Source organism: Delphinapterus leucas, chromosome 5, assembly GCF_059928025.1.
Source record: "Delphinapterus leucas isolate spDelLeu-1000000601 "Yukka" chromosome 5, BTC_Dleu_Yukka2, whole genome shotgun sequence".
Classification (NCBI taxonomy): Eukaryota; Metazoa; Chordata; class Mammalia; order Artiodactyla; family Monodontidae; genus Delphinapterus; species Delphinapterus leucas.
In genome coordinates, this window is record NC_143133.1 from 27,678,747 (window position 1) to 27,702,702 (window position 23,956).

The following is a 23,956-nucleotide window of genomic DNA, read 5'->3' on the forward strand; positions in this document are numbered from 1 at the left end:
TTTTGGCTGCATTGGGTCTTTGTTGCTGCGTGCGGGGTTTCTCTAGTTGCGGCGAACAGGGGCTACTCTTCATTGCAGTGCGTGGGCTTCTCATTGTCGTGGCTTCTCTTGTTGCAGAGCACAGGCTCCAGGCACGCAGGCTTCAGCAGTTGTGGCGTGTGGGCTCAGTAGTTGTGGCTTGCGGGCTCTAGAGCACAGGCTCAGTAGTTGTGGCGCATGGGCTTAGTTGCTCCACGGCATGTGGGATCTTCCCGGACCAGGGCTTGAACCTGTGTCCCCTGCATTGGCAGGCAGATTCTTAACCACTGCGCCACCAGGGAAGACCCAGCATACCTATTTTTGGTACTGATAAGCTGTTGCCATCCCAACCAATGATGCAGCCAATTTCCTCAAATTTCTGGCTCATAGGAATGAATAGATTCTTGATCCTTTGCTTCCCACAATGCATAGAAGGGACAGCCAAATTAGTCCTTCACTGCTGGACAATGCTGATGGAACTAAAAATGGGTTTGTAGCCCAAGAAAATGAACGCCAGGGCTGTCCAGAGTACTTTCCTGACACCTGGTGAGAGATTAAGATGCCAGTCACGTACATGCCCTTCAGGTTCAGTTCTGGGAAGGCCTTCAGTATACCATTCTGTGATTTTCCCGAATAAAATGACAGACTTCGGTTATGCCTAAGGCTGATTCCTAGATTTTTTTTTTTTTCTGTGTTCATAGCATCTGGTACATTTTATTTTGTCTAACCAAAATAAAATGTTTATTAGCTTCATTTATGAAAACAAACTCACTTAACATTTTAATTGGAAACAGTTCATATGGTCTGTTCAGTGGAAGCTCCGATAGGCAAAGTGCAATAAGCAGAATGAAATATCACACATACGTCTCTGCATAAATCAACATGAAAAAGTATTTAAGATGTTTCAAATGGAAAAAGCAAGCTACAAAATAATAACTACAGTGAGAGTTCTCTGTTAAACATTGTTTCCTACACTATTTATTTATGTAGTACTATTATTTTTGCAAAAATGTTATTGTTTTTGTAATACAAAACAGCAAAATTAATGATAATGTTTGGAAAAAAATATAATGTTCAAAACACATTTATTTTCTAAATCAGTTTGAGGTTAATTTATATCAGATAATTTCAACAAATACAATGTTTAATGAAAAAACTGTGGTATACAGTGTAATTGTCTCTGGACAAACGTCTTGTTTACAAGTTAAGGAACAAAACTATTTCTTTTAATTAAATGTAGGTTTTAGAAAAACATTCATTACACATTACTACCGTAAAAAAAAAAAAGAATTCCCTAAGAATAGCTCTAGCATCCAGTGAAATCTTAAGAGGTGAACCAAAATGGTTTTTTCAATCATATTCAGAAAATCTAATGTGTTTACTTGCTTGTTGAGTCTTTTCGAGTCTGATCTTTTCGGCTTTGGTGATTAACTACAGAGAAAGAAATCAGAAATTAGAATGTACTGGATACGTAAAAAGAGAAAGATAATTATGACTAGAAAAATCTCATAACTATTAGCTTGAATAAAACTTCTTAAAAAGGGGAAGAAGAAAACAAATGAGATAATTAAGCTTACATCAAATCAGTTACAGAGAGAAGTGTCTAGATTATGGCTTATTAAATAGATATTAAATCTTTGAATTACCTAAGATCCTCTCATTTTAGTTCCAGATTACTAAAAAAATTTTCAATTAAAAATAACCATTCCACCAACAAGGACCTACTATAAAGCACAGGGAACACTCCTCAATATTCTGTAATAAACTAAATGGAAAAAGAATTTGAAAAAAGAATAGATACATGTATATGTATAACTGAATCACTTTGCTCTACACCTGAAAGTAACACAACATTGTTAATCAATTATGCTACAATATAAAATTACAAAAAAAAAACCATTCCATGCTGGTAATTTTTTTGACATTTTAGGAGGCTTAAGGACCAACATTTGTTGTTTCATAGCCGTTGGGCTTGAGTATTAATTATCAAGACACTTCTTAAATGATGTGTGGTCTTTAATAATTATATTGTGCTTGAAAATTCATATATTATTTGAATGAGACAGCATATTTTGGGCTGAGTGCTACACAAAGGTTTGCTTACAAATTTAAAAAATATTCCAAATAAGAAACTGCTATTAAGAGTACTTATTAATTACACTCTTACATAAATACTTGAAAATTTTAAAGAAGGCAAATGAAATTATGTGGAATGCAGAAGAACATTTAAAATATCCATATATTCCAGAAGATTTCTTGATAAAAAAACTTAAGGTATCTTATTTAGCTTTGGAGGAAATGAAAATTTTATTCTCTTGAAAACACAGATTCTAATGAGTATTCATTAAAATAGTTTATTTAAACTGATGATAAGTGGCCACTGGCAGGAAATCACTTTCAGATTAAAGTAAAAGCTTTTTTATCAGTGAAGTGAGTCAAAATGTAAGTGTTTAAAACTGTCACACCGATATGCTCTTCACAAATTTTATGAATTCCACCTATACCTGCTTAATATCTAACCATCAGTACTTTGTAAAGGAAAGAACATTTTGATAAAAACATTTAAAAATTCAAATATGTTTTAAAAGCTAAAGAGAAATGAGAAAAGCCTTACTGTGTCTCCAGTATCTGTTATCTAATTTTACCAGCGTGCTCAGAGTGATAGGGTACACTACAAAGATTTGGTCTGGGTAGAATGAATCAGACCCCTTTTGGCAGATCTTTCCTTCATCTTACTGATCTTTTGTCAGAGGTCTTAATTTAACGTATCTGTACTTGATTTTTATGGGTAAAAATATCATACATAGAAAATAAAATATTTCTACCAATTCTTTTCTCTTTTAATTCTGTGTAAACTGACCAGAGCTCAGGAAAGTGTCCCCAGTAGCCTTCTCCTCCACAATGTGAAAATAAGAACCAGGATTTTTTTTAGTGCTTTTTTTTCACTCAATTATGGACCAAGTATAATGTTACTGTGGAAACGGTAGGCTGGCATGTCAGTGAGGTATTTACGCTATACTTTTGCCTGCTAACTTTTTCTAAAATACTTAATTTCCATTACTAACATGCTTGCTTCCAGTACTCCAGCTACACTGTCCTGGTCTCACAATCTCCTTTCAAGACCTCTGCACTTTCTTCTTCTTTTTTTTTTTTTAATATTTTTATTTATATTTTTGGCTGTGTCGGTTCTTAGTTGCGGCACGCGGGCTTCTCTCTAGTTGTGGCATGCGGGTTTTTTTCTCTCTAGTTGTGGCATGCAGGCTCCACAGTGCATGGGCTCTGTAGTCTGTGGTACTTGGGCCCTCTAGTTGAGGCGGCGGGCTCAGTAGTTGTGGCGGCGGGCTCAGTAGTTGTGGCACACTGGCTTAGTTGCCCCATGGCATGTGCGATCTTAGTTCTCCGACCAGGGATCAAACCCTTGTCCCCTGCATTGGAAGGCATATTCTTTACCACTGGACCACCAGGGAAGTCCCAAGGCCTCTGCACTTTCTGTTGCCTCCTACTGGAAAGCTGTGCATCTAAATTTTTTTCTTTTTTTTGCCGTACATGGGCCTCTCACTGTTGTGGCCTCTTCCGTTGCGAAGCACAGGCTCCGGACGCGCAGGCTCAGCAGCCATGGCTCACGGGCCTAGCCACTCCGCGGCATGTGGGATCTTCCCGGACCAGGGCACGAACCCGTGTCCCCTGCATCGGCAGGCGGACTCTCAACCACTGCGCCACCAGGGAAGCCCTGTGCATCTAAATTTTCCTGACTTGCTTGCTCACTTCCCTAAGGTCTCCTCTACTGTCACCTTTGCAGATAGAACTTTCCAGACAATCTCATCTCATGTATCCCATTATACTTTTGAGTTTTCTGTACAGCACATGTCATCATCTGACTTATTAATATATTACCTCTAAGCCTCAACAAAGAAGGGGACTTTGTTACTCACAGCTATATACTCAGTTCCTAGAACAGTGGCTAACACAGACTGGCACCAAAAATATTAATTAAATGAATTAAGAAAGAAGTAAACTAAATTACGGTCTAACCCCCTCTCCTCTGAGAAGCTTCTCTGTGTGGTACCTTTTTTTCATTTCATGAAATGAGCAAACTAGTTACATCCATAGCTTTAGCTAGGAGTCTATACTTTCAGAGGTTTATCACACAAATCATGTGTATGATAAACCTGATGGTGTAACAGGTAAATGAGAACTCTCCCAATGATAGAACTACTTACTGCTTTCCAACCCAATTTATAAAATTCCCTAAGTCATTGTTTATTTCCTTGTCTCAAATTTAATTTGTGGAGATGGAATCTTTCTGAAAAATAAACTTTCTGATTTCTAGTTTTAGAAATATATACAATTTAAATGAAATTTCACACCAATTAGAAGGATAAGCATTATTTAACAAAATGATTTCATTTCAGTTGTCAGTTCTGGATTAATGATTTTAACATTTAAATACTCTCAAGCAGGCTTTGAAATTAACACCTCATGGACCTGAAAGAGTCCTTAAGAAGGGAGGCCTCCCCATCTCAGCCAATTCAGTCCACATTCACAGAATTAACAAAGACCAGTAGAAAACCTCCTCCTAAATCATCTTAAATTCCAATGAATCCTAGGCTATCTAACGCTGATGAAAAAACTTAATTTTCCAATTAAAAAAAAACAACAAAGAATTTTATAAATAGGACCCTAAAGCAACAAACCTAGAACACAGGAAGTATGACCTTTCAAGTGCTAATCAATCATAAAAGGATGTACGTACATCTTTCCGTATTTTACCGATTTTTACAATATACATTAAAAAATTTATACTAGTAATATTACTATTATTATGTGCACATAATAAGGCACAGTTATTATGTGCCCTATTTTATTCTAAGCACTTTAAGATGTTCTAACCTTTACATGTATAATAATGTTTTAAAAGAATAAACTAGACAGCTTACTAGCAACAATAAATATCTGATAAATTTAGTGTCATTTAAAATAAAATTATTGAAAGAGAGGCTTGCTTTAAATTATTTAATGTACTTATTTGTTTCTTTCACTTGTCAGCTAGCCTAGAGAAAAAGGAATAAAGCTTACCGTTGCTACAGGGAATGTTATGCATAGTCTCTCAATCTTATCTGTGGAGGCTCATATTTTTAAAAAGTACAATCTAAATACATTGTGTTTTTTACCATTAAGACAATCTTTAAATAATCATTCACCACAAAGCCATAAATGAAAGCAGCCAGAAATTTAAATTACATCACTATTTTCTTTTTAAAAAAAGATAAACTTATGTACCCTTGTGTGGAAAATAATTCTAATTTCGTATATTTCAAAATCTAGAGAAATAAAAAAAAAAATGAATTGATTACCTTCTCAGTGCCTCTTTTCTTTTCACGAGGCTGATTAAGTTTGGCCTGCCTATCTACCAAAATCTTCTGCCAATACCTCTGTTCATGGTCACCTTAAAAAAAACAGAACAAAAAACCCCACGAAAATGCTGATCATAAGGATACAGATGAAGAAACATATTCAAGGCTTTATATTGTCAACAACCGAACCGGAATAGTCTCATTTTATTAATGCTACTTTATGCATATTATAGTACCAAAAAAACCCAACAACGTAGTTTCATTAGCCAAACTCAGAAATTATAAAACAATCACCCCACAATAAGAATTGTTGAAAAAGAATGTTCTATAAAGTTTTACCAGAAAGAATCTCTAGTTTCCAGCAGTGTTTCTTTTTAATTTCCATATACGCATTTATTACTGCTTGAGCATCCTCAGGAGTTTTAAATCTAGCATGGCATTCTGTATCTCCTTCCAGCAAATCAACATAAACAACTTCTGAGATTACTGCCAAAGTATCCTGCATTAGAGTTTAGAAAGGCTTAAAGTAAATAACAAAAATGTTTTAATATAATTCTAAAATTATTCCAATGGCTGTACTAGAATCTATTATAAAATTGAGCCATATGTCATTTAAAATGAGGAGAAACTATCCTATATCAAACATTTCTTCTAAAATATATACAAATGGGGAATTTCCTGGAGGTCCAGTGGTTAGGACTCTGTGCTCTCTCTGTTGAGGGCCCAGGTTCAATCCCTGGTCGGAGAGCTAAGATCCCATAAGCCACACAGTGCCGCCAAAAACCAAAAAAAAAAACAAAAAAACCAGAAAAAGAGAAAGAATAAAAGCCCCCAAAACGAATGCTCTTAAAAAGTGACTTGGACAAAGCTGAGAACCAATTTAACATCAACTCTAGTAATAACTTTCCTTCCTTCAACAGCATCCTTAAAATCTTAACTGGCATGGGAATATTGCATAAGGAAAAGATATTTGTAGAGCGGAGTGTACAAATACAACTCCAAATTCAGAAGAAGGTTTCCAAGTCTGGGTGTAGTTAAAGAGTAAAATTAAAAACAAACAAAATCGAAAAGGGATGAAGGAAGGTGTGTTTCCAGTTACCTGTACCAAATCACTTATGACTTAAAATATATGTAAACTTTTTATAACCACTCGTGAAAAACATTTCAAGGAACATACAAAGTAGTTCCCAAGTAGTCTATGGGAATACAGATAGCTCAAGAGCTTTTATTCTCTGATAAAAACACCTAAGCAACCTCTTCTAAACAAGTTGAGTCACACAGCAAGGAAAAGTTTTACCTATACGGCCTGCTGTGAGGGCAAATTAACAAGATTCCTGCATTCCTAGTCTTTTTTTTTTTTCACAGCAGGATCTAGAGTGTACGCAATGCAATTATGCAGGAATGTTACACTAATTCTTAATTCATCAACTTCCATTCATAAAGCTAAAAGAAATAACTGAAGGTTCCCAACTGGGGGAAAAAAGCCTTACCCACCTCACCTCCTTTAGTTTTAACCCAAAATTTCAAGGCACAACTAATTTAGATTACTTTTATTTATTTATTTTAAAACATTTATTATTTTCTTTGGCCCTGCCATGCAGCTTGTGGGATCTTAGTTCCCCGACTAGGGATTGAACCCGGGCCCTCGGCAGTGAGAGCGCGGAGTCCTAACTAGTGAACCGCCAGAGAATTCCCTAGATTACTTTTAGACATTGGATTTTTAAAGTATGAATTACAAAAAGAACTGAGCAATACCTGGAAATATTTTTTCATAAGAAAAGTTTATAAAGTAGTAAAAACCTGTGCTTATGTACAAGCCAGGGACTATATCTTAATTCATCCCAACACTTAAAACACTGCCTATCACAAAATAGGCTCTTAATAAATGTATGCTAATTCAATGGAAAAAAATTAAGAGGACTGGAGAGAAATATACCTGCTAATTCTTCCCATTTCTCTATCTAATCAGTATTAAATTTAGACACAAAGCAAGAAACTATGGTATGAAGTGATGAAATTTTAATGTGTTCATTGGTAGTAGTGAGAGTTTTATAATTGATTTATCAGACAGATTAGATTACTACAATTCAAAAGATATTTACTAAATATCCATTATAATGTCAGGCTAATCTCCGGATTTAAAACCCTTCTTAGAATGACAAATTAACCTGGTAATCACATGGGCAAGTCACAGACAGCAGTAACAATCGTAGCTCAGTTTTTGTTCCAGCAAAATGTAAGTAATTACTAACTTGGTTAATGCAGTTATTTTACGATTTTGGTGATCATAAATGAAGAATCTATAATTGACATAATTACCATTTAGATAATAAAAGCTATTTGATAAATATAATTAAACCTATGTCAGTCATTCCAAATAACAAACTTTGTGTAATTTTTCTGTTAAATCTTTTTCAATCTGACTAACCACAGCAGTGTTTACATCCTCAATTTTTTATCCTTCTTATTTGAAAGTCTATACTGTGACCAAACTTGAAATGCAAGCTGGTAATACCAATTTGGGATTGACCAGGTTTAATACTGTAATGAGAATCTAAATTTTGTGTTAGTGACAGCTACAGGATTTTAGGGGATAGGGTTTCAGATGAAGAGTGCTTACAGATGGTTACAATGAGCAACCTTAATGGTTATGCAAGTCAAAAAATGTGACTGCTAAGAGTCTATGCAAAAGCAAAACAATATACTACATGGTGCTGATGTCAGTATAAGAATTTTAAATATATTTGCTATGTTACAGAACATGTTATATAGTTTAAAAAGAAAGCGTCTTACCTAAATGGGTGACAAGGTTTAAAAGTAAATAAAATACGGTACTCCCACTCAAAGGAATATGTGAATAAGAAAGGAATATTGCTGTGCTGGTACAAAATGCTGTAGAAGATAACTTTATAAAGTGAAAAAAGAAGACTAGTACCGTATGAATAGCAATTTAAAGTGTAAATTGTGTAGAAATAAAGATTTATTTGCATATGCATGTAAAATTTTTGGAGCTTTGGAAAATAGTTTACACTTTTCTGTAATTGTTTCAAATTTTTAAAATAATCAGCATGGATTAAAAATACCAAAAATTTTAAAAAATAAAAATTTTAAAGGCTCTTTTCTCCAAAAAAAAAAGTGCCTTTCAGGAAAAAAATTTCTATTCCCAAGAGGATTCATTAACAGACAAAAATAAACTAAGTCCATGGTAAGTGAAAAATATGCATATTAACCCTTTTATTCCAAAATCGTTCTGACTTGTTTTAAGTCACAAAATCTTTTAGGAATCTATTGAAAGCTAAGAGCTCTAATGAAAACAAATTACAAATTCTCTAGTTTGCTCCAAACCAGACAACGGCAGATAATTACAATTTTATTTTAAAAATAATTTCAAACCAACTCTAATGTTGATTAAATATTTTAAAAAGTTTTAGCACTAAGTATTTTCCTAAAATCTAGTTTCTCTAGGTTTTCCTGAAAACAGAGGAAGTCCCCTAAAAAATGAATACTGGAAAACATTTTACTTTATCTACCCTATTAGTTATAACTATAGTATGGTTTCCTCATCTAACTATACAACCACCATTAAGGGCACCAATAAAAATAAGTACAAATTGCACTTTTCCTATAAATGGATTAAACTATGTTCACTGTAAATTTGATCCAGAGAGGAATTTCAGTCTTTAGAATTTGCTTCAAGTCAAACTTAAGGGTTATTATGGAATCAAAACCAGTAATCAGTTTACCACAAGAGAACAAATTCTAATTTGATTTGCTTCATTTTCCACATTCAAAACACCTTCACATGGGGGAGTTTTTTAGAGCAAAGAGAAACAACTATCCTGGGGATACAAAAGCATTACCCTGACTTGTTTCCTGCCAGGTAAAGGCTCAGTGCTAATGATCTTCACAATCACACCACTCACAAACTGTGGTCCTGCTGCATTAACCTTCTCCTGGGGACCACCCTCTTCACTGTCTGCTGTTTGAAAAGAAGAAGACCAGAAATAAATCTCTTACACTTAATAATTTAACCCTTAGGAGGCCCACTTTAGAATAACAATAATGATTTCTCAGCCTGATTTAAATAATTAATTTAAATTTGCTCATAAAGTCATTATGTTGTAAGTTATACTATTTATTGCAGATCACCATGAAGTAAAATACAAAAACCTTTATTATTGTAAATGCAAACTTTTACCATTAGAAGAGCACTTGTAAAACCTTAAAAAAAAAAAAAAGCTCCTTTTCAATGAACCAAGTAACAAAGTGCTTTACTCAATGAAGAAATAAACAGGCATAGGATAATATATAAGAATATTGTATATAAATTACAATTCAAATGTGAAATTTATATTTTCAACTTACTGGAATTTAAAATATATCCTAATATTGAAGATTTCACAAAAATCTTGTTTTAATTTGTTCCTGCTTGTGGTTAATACCAAGGAATAACATGTCAGGTGAGAAATTATCAGCTTTGTTTCTATAAACCTGCTCAACTCAAACTAGGCACTCATTACTAAATTTGATTAATAATGAAAACTGTAGAGAAAACTTATATGATTAAAAAAGATTCTGTTTAAAATGAACCCTTCAAATATTCTTATGTTAAGAATAAATCACACGTCTGGACAACTTGACAAATCAGTAATTTTTCTAATAACAACCATTGTATAATCAAGTTTTTAAAACTAAAGTTTATCATGTAATAACTCAGAAAGTACATTTAGTGTAAGTACAATATAATGCTACAAAAACTATCATAGTGATGCTTACTTTTTTCATTTTTCATTTCGGACTTAGCAGGTACTTCATGGTTTGTTTCCATTTCTGACTCTAATTTTATTTGGGATATTGTTTTTTTTAAAGAAGCCATGCTAGCTTTTTGCAGTGCTAAATACTCTTTTTTCAAATCCAGCCATTGGGTCCTATAATGAAAAAACACTGTACTTTTAAAATAGTGACAATAGATCATTAAATAAAAAGTAAGTATCTAATACAGACATTCAGTGACTTACAATCACTCCTCCTCCCAACCTTTCTTTCTTTAAACACTTACACTCAAATTATTTCCTGAGTTCTAAGTCCATCTGGCAAACAAGCAAAGGGGAGTTCCCTTTGCCCCAACATTCAGATTAAATGTTTTATATTTGATGATTCAATTCTTGAGTATGTTTCAAATATTTGAATTGATGAAACTAAAAGTATTGAATTAATTAACTAGTAACATTTACTAGAAAAGTCAGTCAACTCTGGGGAAAAAATGAGAAATTAAAATTTAAAGATTTGTTAAACTGCTTCCAATTTGAGAGACAACATTCCTTAGTATTTACTTGAGTCAAAAGGAATTTCTAAGAAGAAAAAAACACCCCATGGAAGCAATTTATTTATTTACATACATTTAACGTGTAAGATGTTTCTTCAAACAGCTAGAGCTCCTCCAGATAGAAACACAATGCCTCGCCTGGCTCTGCAGGAGCACTCATTGTTACCCTAATCTATGCCATCAAACAAGCAGATAGGGGATTTTTTTTTTTTTTTTTTTAAAGAGGAGAATATCTGTGGTAATGGTTTTAGCTGTTAACATTGACATCTGTATACTTCAAAAAAAAAAAAAGTATCCAGACCCACCCAGGACCATACATTCCCTGAGAGCTGATACATTAGAATAACAAAGGGCTCTTGTAATGATTCTCTGAGATAAAAAGGCAAAAGGAATTCAGGAGTTAAGAATAGTATAAATAGAAGTACCCAAAGTCCTTGCCTTTTAACCCTCCAAGAGGAAAACTGGATTCTTTGGAAAGTAATCCAGGAAGGTTAAGAAAAACTCTCTTCTAAAAGGTATGCCATTTGTTTTCTTCTACTTATCTCTCACCCCTTGCGTAGATGGACTCCCTTTAACTTTAACATGGAAGTACTTTCTGTGACTTTTAAAATAGTAAGTGCTTCCATGTTTTAGTAGAAGTGAATCCAAATTATGCCTCCGGATTCGAGATATCAACCTTTCTAACTTACAGAAACCAAGGGGATCCCCTTTGCTTTAACATGGGGGTACCTGCTGTGTAAAACAAAAGTAAGTGCTTCCATGTTTCAGTGGAGGTGTCCCCAAACCGACACTTTCAAGGATTCAGATCTATTTTTATAGGATAAGCTGTTGAAACTGGCTACTAATGAAGCTCTGAAAATAATGAAAATACAGCATTGCTTGTTAAATTTTGAATAAAGGATAAAAATATATAATCCTTACAATGAAATTTTACTTAATTTAAGATATCTTTGTCGGACAGGTCCAAACTGACGCGTTTGTTCTGATCCCAGATTATTTTCTAAATTTTCTTTACAGGTCAAAGGACATTCATGATTTTTATTTTTCTTCCCAAGACTGGGCTCCCCACCACTTAAACGTGGATGTACTTGCTTTGAAACTAAAAAAGTAAGTGCTTCCATGTTTTAGTGATGGTAAGTCTTCCTTTTTCATTTTAACTTCAAGAAAACTTCAGGAGTACTTAACTGAATGGCCGGTCTATGATACATTAAAGCTCTACTTCTAAATCTATTAAGGAACACCCTCTACTTTAACATGGAGGCACTTGCTGTGACTTGATAAAAAATAAGTGCTTCCATGTTTTAGTGTGGTGGTTCCTTTTTAAACCCCAATCATATTAAAGCAACTTGTCTGCAGATCATGGCTTCAGGCCATTACTGTTGCTAATATGCAACTCTGTTCAATATAAATTGGAATTGCACTTTAGCAATGGTGATGGAGTGTGTCAAATGCCAACAATATAATTTGTACCGCTGACTTACTTTGATAGTACTCGTAATGGTATAACCTCTTCTCCCATTTTATGCCTCTCTTTATGTTTTTTCTTATGCTTTCTTTTTGCTTTCAAGAGGGATCCATCTTTTATATCTCCAGTGTCTTTTTCCTCTTCAGTAGAGACTTCTAATTCTAAATTAAAAAACAATAAAGACGTGAGTTAAGAAAAAAAGAAAACCTTATTTATCTAATCGTAAGCTTAAAGTTAGAAATACCTTTGTTTTCTTTACAAACTTCTGAAGCTTTTTTAATGTCTTTCTGAGCCACTTTTTTAAGTTTTGATTTGGGAGTTAAGTAATCTGCATCTTCAGAGCTACTTCTCTTTCTCTTTCCTGTTTTGCCTAAAGGTAAGCTGGATACTTCAGTTCTTTCTCGTTTTTTCTTCTTCTTTGTGGGTGGTTTTTGGGGTTCAGTAACCTCTACTTCAGAGCCCTCAGATGTGGTCCTCGATCTTTTTTTACAGACGCTTTCCTTGCTTGGGTCCATATTTGACTCTTTGGTCTGGATACTGTCTTCTTTCTTCATTCGGCCTTTCTTCTTTTTTTTCTTTTTCTTTTCTTCTGTAACAATTTTCTTTTTATTATTTATTATTTTACTTCAACTACATCTACTTTAAAAATATTTAATAACTCACCAGCTACTCTAAGGGCAGGAATGGGCTTGTTTTTCACTGTCTTGGGAAATACACCAGGTTTTCTTGGTGCTTCCTCTGGTGGATTATTAAGAAACTGAAATGAAATAAAATTTTGTTACTATTTAAAACAGTTGGTTATTCTCTTTTCCTTTGTTTTAGGTTCTGGACCTACCTCAATAGCTTTTGCTGCTTGTTCTTTTGTCTCAAATTCCACAAAGGCAAATCCCTTTGGATCTCCAGTAGACTTATAATGTGGTATACTTATATAAACAACATTGCCACATTTCCCAAATACTCTTTCAATCCAGCTGTGATTAACATTTTTGGGAAGTAATTCCTATGATAAATTAGAAGCAATATTAAATAAAATGTTAAATCTTAGAATAAAGTTTTACTTAACTGAATATTAAAATGTTTCTGTTGTTTTTTTGGGGACAACACTTCTGAGCTTTTCCAGAAAAATGTCTCACCACATACACAGTCCGCTCATCCTCATCCTTTGGTCTTTCACCCAGAGGCTTTTTTCTCCTGATTCTGGTGCCTTCTAAATCCAGCTTTAAAACAGTACATAAGGTTAATACACTAATACAATACTATGTGACATAATAAGTTGTAACAATTCTTACCTCTACAACAGCTGAATTTTTCAGTGCTCTGGCTATTAACTTTCCATCAGTGGTCAATTTTTTCATTTTGTTGAATGACACGAGAAGTGATATATCAACATCTAATGAGAACAAGTTAAAGTGAATAAATATCATTAAAAAGAAAACATTAAAAAGATAAACCAGCAGGATAAATGGTACTTGGGATGAATTAAATCTGCCCCTTAAGTTAGACACAGCCCTACTGGTCACAGTTATACATTCATAACAGAAAACTGATACAACTTCCCTTCAAAACTAGTCAAAGGTGTTTTGAAATGCAGACTAGGTAAAATGCCTTTCTGTCTGAATCCTGCATATACCTCTATGCATTCTCAAATAAACATGCGTGGTAAATGTTCATCTGCTTTGAAGTTGCTAGAGGCCTAGTGAGTCTTTAACTGTAAAAATATAAAGGCTACAAAAAGTGGCCTACAATAGTTCTTGTAAAATTATACACATTACACAAGTGTGGTGGATTTGATGCTATATACACTACATTACATACACTATCTTAGAAGTAGATACACCTCTTAAAACTAGTTCAATTATACACTGAAGCAAACTTACATCCATCTCTAGATTTTTCTATCTGCTCTCGAAGAAATCTATCCTTGTGAAGATTTGCATCTCCAAACCAGAAGTCCACCTGCTTTGCAATATCTGCAAGCACCTGTTTTACCCGAGACCGTTTCTTTTTTTCTACTTCTTTTTTCTTTTCAGTGCTTTCCTCTTCCAGTGCTTTTTCTTGATTTCCACTTCCAGTTTCCATTCCTGTCAACTGGGAAAAGGTAAATATCAACTCAGTACAAGTAATTAATAATACAGAAAAAATGTTTAGTTTAGCCTTTGTCTGAAGGGAAATGGACTCAAATTTGACTGCCAGAGAACAAACTTCAGGGGAACACTTCATTTTTCACATCAGCTGAGGAAACTTTCATTGGCCTTGAGTCGTTTTTTTTTTTTTAGTTCTTTCTCGTTCACTTCTCATTTGGCCTTGTTTTTACTTTTAAAATAATTTACCTCCTATGTTATGGAGCACAGCTTCAGCATTTTATGTCTTAAACTGCAGAACCAGATTATCCTAGTATAATTTATGTCTACATTTATATCTCAAAGTATAACATTAGGAACTGAAACATTCTTCATTTTGAAAAACCTCAAAAAAGTTATTTGCATTTTAAAATACAACTTCTAATGAAATAAAAATTGATTCTTGATTTTAAAAAATGTTAATTTGTTTACTAGAAGCAGAATTCAACTGACAAGTCACAGAATCCACCATCTCTTTTTCAGGTGACCTTCCTGTCCCAGTGTTTATTTCTTGGTCAGCAACTTTCAACCCCCTCATTCCTCAAGTCACTGTGCATGCCTCTTTGCTCCCTCCGCTCCAGCCATGCTGCTTTTCTAGCTGTAGCTACAACTCAGCTGGCAAACTGAACTGAGGGATTTTTGAACTTGCTATTCTCTCTAAAATTATCCCCTAGATAACATGGCTTGCTTCCTCACTTGCTTAAGTCTTGTTCAAATGTCACTTCAGTGAGATCTCCCATAACCCTATTACTATACATTTGTCTATTCTTTATCCTTCCTAGAATGTAAGATTGATGAAATCAGATTTTTGTCTCTTTTGCTTACTGGTGAATCCCCAGTCCCTGGTACACAGTACTCATTCAAAAATTTGTTGAATGAATTGTGTCATCTTAGTTGAATCACTAAAGGTATGCACACAAAAATGAGTCGATGAGCAAAGGCTTAACATGAGGCCTGGGGTGATGCAGCCTTGCCTAAGAATAACCTCGGTCTCCCATAACATGGTTTTTTGGAAACAGGAGCATTAAGACAAATGGGGAGAGTCATCTTTCTCCTCTGTCGCACTGGGTTGGGTGCTGCTATTAGCTGGTATGCAGTCCTTAAGGCTGTGACCAGAATGACACAGTAGATCGGTGGGTAAAAGGGCTAAAGCTTTTACATATCAAGGTGACCCAAAACACCATTTGCCTTTATCCGTGGAAGCCATACTTGTCTACTGTAGATGGGGGGGCTGGGGGCAGGGGAAGCAGTGGATTTGAGTAAATGCTGGGGCTAGGACTCCAGATGAGATGAAGATTCTGTCCCTACTGTATCTTCTGCCTTGTATCCTTTAAAGCTCAGTAAACACAGTATTAGATTAAAGCCTATTTGTGTCTCCTGAGTCTGACTGTCAGCTAGAATCTGTCACTGCAGCAGTGATGCTGCAGACAGTACCAGAAATAGTGTTTCAAAGTGACATCCAGTAAGAGGGTACAAAGCCATTAATGCATTTCACTTCAATCTCCAACTAAATGCATTCTCACCAAAGTCAATAGAAGAGTATTCTGGTATTTTTAGAATAGGCTTCCGCTGATTGGCTAAGCACCAATTTTTTAAATATACAAGTAATGAAGTATTTACTTAGATGATGCTAGCATAACTCATAAAATGGAGGAATATGGGGCTTCCCTGGTGGCGCAGTGGTTGAGAGTCCGCCTGCCGATGCAGGAGACACGGGTTCGTGCCCCGGACCGGGAGGATCCCACATGCCGCGGAGCGGCTGGGCCCGTGAGCCATGGCCGCTAAGCCTGCGCGTCCGGAGCCTGTGCTCCGCAACAGGAGAGGCCACAACAGTGAGAGGCCCTCGTAACGCAAAAAAAAAAAAAAAAAAAAAGGAGGAATATGTCAGAATTTATCATTAGAAAGACAATCAGGTGTCATTCAGTGCTGCATAAGCATAGTCCTCACCTCGCACTCCCACTCCAACCCACCCTGTCAGGCTTTCCTTTCCACCTTTCTAATGAAACTGAAAACAATTATCTCCGCTGTCTACCGGACCTCTCAGCAGCATCCGCAGTGGGTAACTCCCTCACTGAAAACATTTTCTTCCTTTAGCTTCCAGGCGTGTTCTTCTCAATTTCCTTTTCTGGACCCTCCTACTCCGCTCTACCTTTACATGCTGCCTAGGATTGCATTCAGTCCTGAGCCCCCTTCTTATCTACACAGACCTCCTTTCAGAGGGCGTCTGGCCTGAAGCTCCTTGGCTCTATGCTGATGTTTCATAAATCTATCTTCTCCCTGACTTTTCCCATTAGCTCCCCATTCCAACATGGAACTGTCCATTTGACCTCTTCACTTGTTTATTTCTTGCGTATCTCAAGCTTAAATTGGCAGAAATTGAACTCTCTAATTTTAACAAACCTATTTTTTGCCTAGTTTTCCCCACCTCAGAAAACACCAGTGACAAAATTGCTGAGAGGGCAAAAACACTGAAATCCTTCTTAATTCTTCTTTCCTCACACCCCACAGCCAATTCATTAGCATTTCTGTTAGCTCTACCTTTTCAAAATACATACTGAATATGAATCTTTCTCATTTCTTCCATCACAACCACCTGTTCCAAGCTATCACGGTGTCTTGCATGAACTTCTGCAAACACATCCTAACATTTGCTTGCTTCTACTCTTCTTCCATTATCATCAATTTTCCAGATAGCAGCTGGAATAATCATTTAAATATGTAAATAAAATGTCAATCTCTTGAACAAAATCCTCCACAGGTTTCTTATCACACTCAGAATAGAATCCAAAACCCTTACTGTGGCCTACAGGCCCTATTCCATCTGGCCTGGGGATCTCGCTCTAACTTCATCACTCGCAACTTCTTCCAGAGTGCTCATTCCAACCACAACACACCACCTTTCTGTTCCTTTTTAAACAAGCTAAGGCCATTCCCATCAAGGCTCCTGTTGCTCTCTAGCTTCCCTGCCACACCTGCAGGGATTACTTCCTTGTTCATTCAGGTCTCTGCAAATGTCACTTTCTCAAAGAGGCTTTCTCTTTCACCCAATCTAAAATATCCCCTCCCAGCCAACCTTAACCCTACCCGCCCCCTCAGTCACCACTTTCTACACTTGTATCCTCTTATCCCTAACTGGAATTATAATTCTATTGCCTGTCTGCCTTACTAGAATATAAACACTATGAAGGTAGAGACTTCAGTTTGATCACAACCTCAGCATTTGTTGAATAGCTAAATAATATAACTAAAAGGATCTAATAAACTGTAAAGTGTTAAGCATTTCAAGTTATTTTGTTAGGGGGTCAAATTTAGGGTATGACTGTCACTACAGCAGGGTCCACGCTAACTTTCCCTTCTAAAAAAACTACAAATTATAGAGGGCAGACTACCAGCTCTCCACTTCTTTGCATCGTCAAAGCCACCATCTAAGGAAATAGCGGACAGAACTGCATAAGCACAGAAAGTCACAATTCTCCCAGAAATCAGACTTTTCCCATCATTCTCATATCTCAGCCCAGATACTCTCCTTCTTTCCTTCTCCTAAAGAATTTTTTGTGGCTTGGAGAATTAAGTTCAGAAAATCTTGCCTAGTGTGAATAACACTCATCTGCAAATTTTAATCTTAAAAATATATTCTATAGATAATCAAGTATACCTTCACTTTAGGGGAAGACCTGAATTAAACAGGAAATAACAAGCTATGGTACAAGTTAGTTTCCCTACACAATGGTTGCAGAAGATCAGGAAGTTACATGGCAGTATTTTTGTTACAATTTTGATCTTCATAGTTTACTTTCTCAATGTCCTATGATAACAAATATGTGTGTTGTCATTCCATACATTCCAAATCAAACTTATTATCTTTCCTACCCATGACTGTTCTTCTCACCATCCTCATTTTATTTAAGGATGACATATTCCATTTAGTTAACCAATCAAGCTATTTACTAGCTGTATGGATTTTGAGCAAGTTACCTTTCTATGGTCTATAAAATGTGAATAAAAATTATACCTCCATAATAGAGTTGTAAGAGTTAATCAAAATAAATAAACCACTTCCCATTGCTGCTATATAGCACACACTCAATAATATGTAAGCATTATTATTTATTATCATTTTATCATTTACCAATCTGTTATTAAGTACTATCAATTCAACCTTTGGAATGGCCCTTATCTCCATCCAGTGTTTTCCACAACTACTATCACAACAGTATGGAACTAGTTTATAAATTGTTCTAGAAGTCATCCATCCTTCACAGAAGCTGTGTAACTTGTCTAAAACACAGATCTAATTTTCTGACTCTGACATTAAAACTTCCAACATTAGAAACTCCTCAGCACCTTCTAGTAACATAATCTGTAGTTTTAAAAAATTGTTGAATGAACTGGTTTCATGGGCTTTAAACAAATAAAAGTTACCGTGTAACAATGTCAGTTACTTTACATACGTTGTTTTAAATCCTCATAATCCCTCTAGGTTCTTTTAACTTCTTTTTACAAAGGCTCAAAGATTAAGTGACTTGGCTAAAGCTAGCTGGGTAAGTAAGCTCAGGTATGCTTGACTCCCACACTGCCTACTTTTTAGTAGACCTTCTTGCAACCTGTCACCATGTGCTCTATGTTCTGACTCAGAAATCCTTAATCTGAAGTCCCTGGAATTTGCGATGGATTTCAAGAATTCTTGTGAATCCCATGAAATTTTCAAAAGATAAATTTTAAAGAAAAGGTGAAATCATGACTCTTCTACAAATATAAAATGATCACATGTCAAAGATTTTATTTAAGCAATTAACCAGGGAACTAGCCAAGTGTTAAAAACCAGGAGTTTTTAACTCCTGGTTAAAAGGAGTTACTCAAAAACTCCTTTTCAAAGGAGAACTCAAAAATTAGACAAGTACAAGCAATCAGGAATGTTGAAATGAATTTGTTAAAATAGATTGCAATACTAGTCAAGGCAATAATTGCAAGACTGGTTTCCATTATTGTTTTCTACAACTTACACAATTGTAAAATAGCTCAATGACGATGAAAGGCAGAGATAACCTGGAACAGTGAGCTAGACAAGACACCACATATATGTGTGTGTGAATATATATATATATATATATATATATACACATACATATATTATGGGCCATTTCAACGTCTTCCACAATTTTTCTTAGAAAAATTTGTAGCAAAATGTTTTCACATGTACATGCATTTTCCTGGGAGGCTCATCCATAGCTTTAAAATCATGTTTTAAAAGGAAATGGTGTGCCCAAAAGGTTAAGAACTATTGTTCTAGTCACAGCTGACTGTTCAGCAGTACCCACTTTCTTGTCTCTTGGGCCTTCGCTTTAAATGAGTCTTCTCGTCTTCCTTGCCTTATAAACTTCTATACAATTTTCAAGGCCCAGGTTAAATGGTATCTTACTCTTTCTAGCCTTCCACTACCACGTCTCCCGTAATCAACTGCCTCCTCATCTGTTTTCTCTTAAGTAAGTTTATTAACGTACTCGGTACACTATTTAACGCTTATTATTTGTTCCTTCCATAACTGGATTTTCAGCTCTCTGAATGACAAGCACTAAAGTTCTGAGAAAGAAAATGACTTAATTTTAAAATACAAGTCCTCACATTCGTTATCTTTTAGCCAGCAAAACTCGAACCTGTGAAGTAAAGCAATTTCACTTTTGACTACTGCCCCTCTCGGTACCCGTCCTTCCGCACGGACGCCGCCAAACGCTGGACGGCCCCGAACCTTCCAACACCGGACAACACGCGCCCCCAATCACTGAAAATTGGGAACTACAAGGGCTGCCGGAGGACTTTTGCGCGTGCGCACAGAGCACTACGACGAGCAAACTGACGGTTGATGGGAGGGGGCGGGGTGAGAAGGACAGATGTTAGAATGGGCTGCATAAAAAAGGACTGAGAGAAATTCAGACCTCACCTAACCTGGGTGACCCTATAGTCCACTTAGAACTTACTCTGTCCAATTCCCAAAATACAGGGCCAGAGACTGCGTCCTTCAGTCCTTCCCGTCTCCCGATCCTTAAAGTCGTAGTTGTTTTAGCGTCATAGGAGGAGCGACAGCGTTCTTCCGTACGCCTCGGAAAAGACAGGCCCAGCGACTGTGCGATTGTCGTTTACGTCACAGGCGTGGGCTGCCTCAGCGTGCGGGGCGGGGCATCGGAGAAGGCGGCCGCTGCGGAGGCTCGCAGACGATGAAGAATTTGATTGGCGGTTTGAAAACGGCGGTTCTCGCCGGGGCGGTGTGGGCGGGCTAAATGTTGGAGATTGATCTGGTGTGGTCGCGAGTGGATGACGTCACGGCTTTTCGCGGGAAACGTTCGAAAATGGATTTTGTGCGATAGATGGGTGAAGTGAGCTGTTTCACGGGGTTTCCGGGGTGTAAGGAGGGTTAGGCTGGAGTTTTGAGCGAGAGGTGGTGTCACTGATTTTGGCGCGACTGGACGAAGGAATTTGCTCCGCCAGAAGCGGACCGGTAAGGAAGCCGTGTGGAACCAGGATTGGATCACAGGGCTCTCGGACAACTTGTAAGAACTGGTGTCTCCTCTTCACTGCCTTTCCCAGCCCTTACTTTGCAGTTCCCACATACGTGTGAGAACCAGAGATGGTTTTGCTCTTTGTTTTTGGGACTGACAAAGGGTCAATTCTCCACTGTCATTTGGTTACATAGGATCATGGTAATTAAACTTTGGCAAATGAAATGTGAGCGTCTTTTGGTTATCTGGACTGGATGCTTTCTTAATAAGCTATCGGGTTCGTGACTCTTAAATCTGTGAATCATTTAGGGATTCGAAAGATCCTGCTTGTTCCAAAACAAAAGGACCAAAAACATCTCGTCGTACTTAACAGAAAACATCTCATTTTAGTGATAACACAGAATTTTATACATAAATCTATAAAGCAGCACAATAATGTATGTGTGAAGATATGTATGTATTTCTGTAATTAAGTATCACAGAACATCTAGGGTCTCCATGCCAGAAACTTATTTGCACATTAAGGTTTCACCCACTAGAGGTGGGTCAACACTTGAATTGTTTTAGAGATATGGATAGATGAATACTTTCAGAAAGCTTTTTATCTTTGCACCTCAGTGAAATATATGATGCTTTTCGCTAAAAACGTTTTTCCTGTTTAATGGTAGGAAAGGGGTGTTGACTCACCTTTGAATGTGGGAATTAGGGCTTCTAAATATTTTAAGATCCAGTTAGTATTTTTTTTTCGATGTCTAGTCCTATAAACTAACTTACCACATATATGAGTTTGGACCTTCTCAGTTCCTTTTAAATTTTAAACAAGTAATATTTCTAATTTAGGAAAACAATGGGAAATTTTATTTTGCAATTTGTAAATAGCATATAAGCAATCCTAAATTAGTAAATACTGGATTTCTAATATGTAAATTGTGATGGTAATAACTACTTTTCAGGATTATGAGATGATAAATATTATATGTAAGGTATCTAGTCCCATTCCTGCCTGATACAGTAGGTGTTCAACAAATAGTCACATAATGTAGTTTTTGTGAATATGAGCACCAGAGTTTAGACTACTTAATTTTGAATTCTGAATCTGCCATTTATTTACTTCATGATCTTAGGCAGATTACATACCTATTATGCACTTCAGTTTCCTTTTTTGTAAAATGAATATAAAAAATAGTATCTATACCATAAGGTGTGAACATTTAAAGCATTTTAACAGTGTCTAGCATATAATTGCACTGAGTAAATAATAGCTGTTATTAAAGGGGCTTAATGTTAACACCTGCCACATGCCAGGCATTGTTTTGACACCATGTAGTCTTACCTACATATATAGGATGTCTTAGCCCATTCAGTGGCTAGAAGCAAGTTGCTATAAAAGCAGCAGTGAATGATGTATTTCTCTGGACCTCTCTGTTATCTTCTTGGCATTCATTGGACATCTAGCAATCCCGTGGGCTGCAGGGGAGGGATATCGGATATGGGAGTTATATTTCTGAAACGCAGTGCCTCTGTAGGTCTGGGTCCTGTCCTGTGCACTGTGTCGTGGGGCAAGTATTCACATCTCATTTGCGTACCCCTTGCGACACCCTTTCTCCATTTGGCAGCCAGAGCAATCTTTGTAAAACCAAAGTCACATTATGTAATCTTATTCTTAAAATCCTGCCTTGGCCTCCTACTGTCTTTATAGAAAGTCCAGACAACTTAGCATAAAACAGAAGGCCCCTTGAATCCTGTTATTGCTCACTTTTTCAGTGTTATCTCTCACAACTCACTATCTTACACTTGATTGTACTAGAGTTCCTTGATTATGCCTTGCTGTGTCTTCCACAGGGTTTTGGACATGTTGATTCCTATTTGGAAATACCTTCCCTGGCATTTTTCCTTGGTTAATGATTATTTCAGTTTACAGCTTAGATATTATGTCTTTCAGGGAACCTTGTTTCATGCCCTAGACCGAGTTGGGTGCCCCTCCTGTGCTTATTCCTGCCACATTTTATTGTAATTACCGTTTATTACCCTGCTATACTGAAAATTCCTTGAGACTAGGAATAGTATTTTGTTCAATTTAGTATCTCGGCCTAGCACAATGTCTGGCACGCAGTAAGTACAAATATATGTGATTTGTAAATAATATGTAGGTGCCCTGTTTTTATATATATTATATGTATATAGGATGAATTTAATCCAGAATTGCAAATTATAGCTTTATTGAATCCGTCTGGGTTTCAAATTTGAGCATGTATCACTATCACCTGCAGGGCTTATTAAATTACAGGCCATCCAGCCCCAACCCCAGACTTTATAATTTAATAGGTCAAGACCCAAAAATTTGAATTTCTAACTTGTTCCCATGTGATGCTAATGCTGTTGGCCCAGGGACCTAAGGCAGTGGTTAAAAATAACTTTCTTGGGGTTTCCTTGGTGGCGCAGTGGTTGAGAGTCCGCCTGCCGATGCAGGGGACACAGGTTCGTGCCCCGGTCCGGGAAGATCCCACATAACGCGGAGCGGCTGGGCCCGTGAGCCATGGCCGCTGAACCTGCGCGTCCGGAGCCTGTGCTCCGCAACCGGAGAGGCCACAACAGTGAGAGGCCCGCGTACCGCAAAAAAAAAAAATAATGATAATAATTTTCTTTGGCATCTCTACTTAGTTCTTCAATTCACCCTCAGATTTTAGATTTCCAAATTTGTCCACAGTAATAATTTTATCCAATAGCGTAGGATAACTACAGTACTCACTGCAATGATATTGGAAAGGTTTTTCCTTGGAGAGGTATTATAATGTATATTTGGTCTTAGATACTGTGTTATATTGACTTTAAAATGTAAAATGAAAAATTTGAAATGCAAGAGGGCCATCTTGTGGTGATCGTAGCAACTCAGAAAGTTTTAAAAATTGAAGCTTTTTCTGTAAAGAATCAAGCTTGGGGGGAAGGGAAGAATCATATTTTCTGATACATATTATGGCAGCTGGAAAAATGTTTGCAGCCTACTAATTATTTTATATATTTTACTTGATTTTCTCTTTACTTGGCAAATTCTTTTTCCACAGTGTAGTGTCACTATTCTATCGTGTCCTCAGTGGCAGATAATTTGATTACACCTGTGGGTTTTTTTTTTTTTTTTTGGCCGTGCTACATGGCTTGTGGGATCTTAGTTCCCTGACCAG

At 36.4% G+C, this 23,956-nt stretch overlaps 1 protein-coding gene across 5 annotated transcripts; it reads right to left on the minus strand.

Annotated features, from left to right (window-relative positions):
- Nucleotides 1-1,086: 1,086 nt before the first annotated feature.
- LARP7 (La ribonucleoprotein 7, transcriptional regulator) lies at nucleotides 1,087-20,384 on the minus strand. 5 transcript variants are annotated; one of them, XM_022596394.3, is made up of 13 exons: nucleotides 20,259-20,384; nucleotides 14,041-14,251; nucleotides 13,453-13,553; nucleotides 13,297-13,380; nucleotides 12,999-13,163; nucleotides 12,827-12,920; nucleotides 12,408-12,749; nucleotides 12,180-12,324; nucleotides 10,149-10,300; nucleotides 9,233-9,351; nucleotides 5,712-5,871; nucleotides 5,373-5,464; nucleotides 1,087-1,449 (listed from the first exon to the last, which is right to left on the minus strand). In XM_022596394.3, the coding sequence occupies exons 2-13, from the start codon at nucleotides 14,240-14,242 to the stop codon at nucleotides 1,369-1,371; spliced, it is 1,737 nt and encodes a 578-aa protein (XP_022452102.1). In that variant the 5' UTR covers nucleotides 14,243-14,251; nucleotides 20,259-20,384; the 3' UTR covers nucleotides 1,087-1,368. The 5 variants fall into 5 exon arrangements, with proteins under 5 accessions (XP_022452102.1, XP_089767704.1, XP_022452101.1 ...); XM_089911578.1 differs by having other exon boundaries at nucleotides 9,296-9,351; nucleotides 12,408-12,752; XM_022596393.3 differs by having other exon boundaries at nucleotides 12,408-12,752.
- Nucleotides 20,385-23,956: the final 3,572 nt, after the last annotated feature.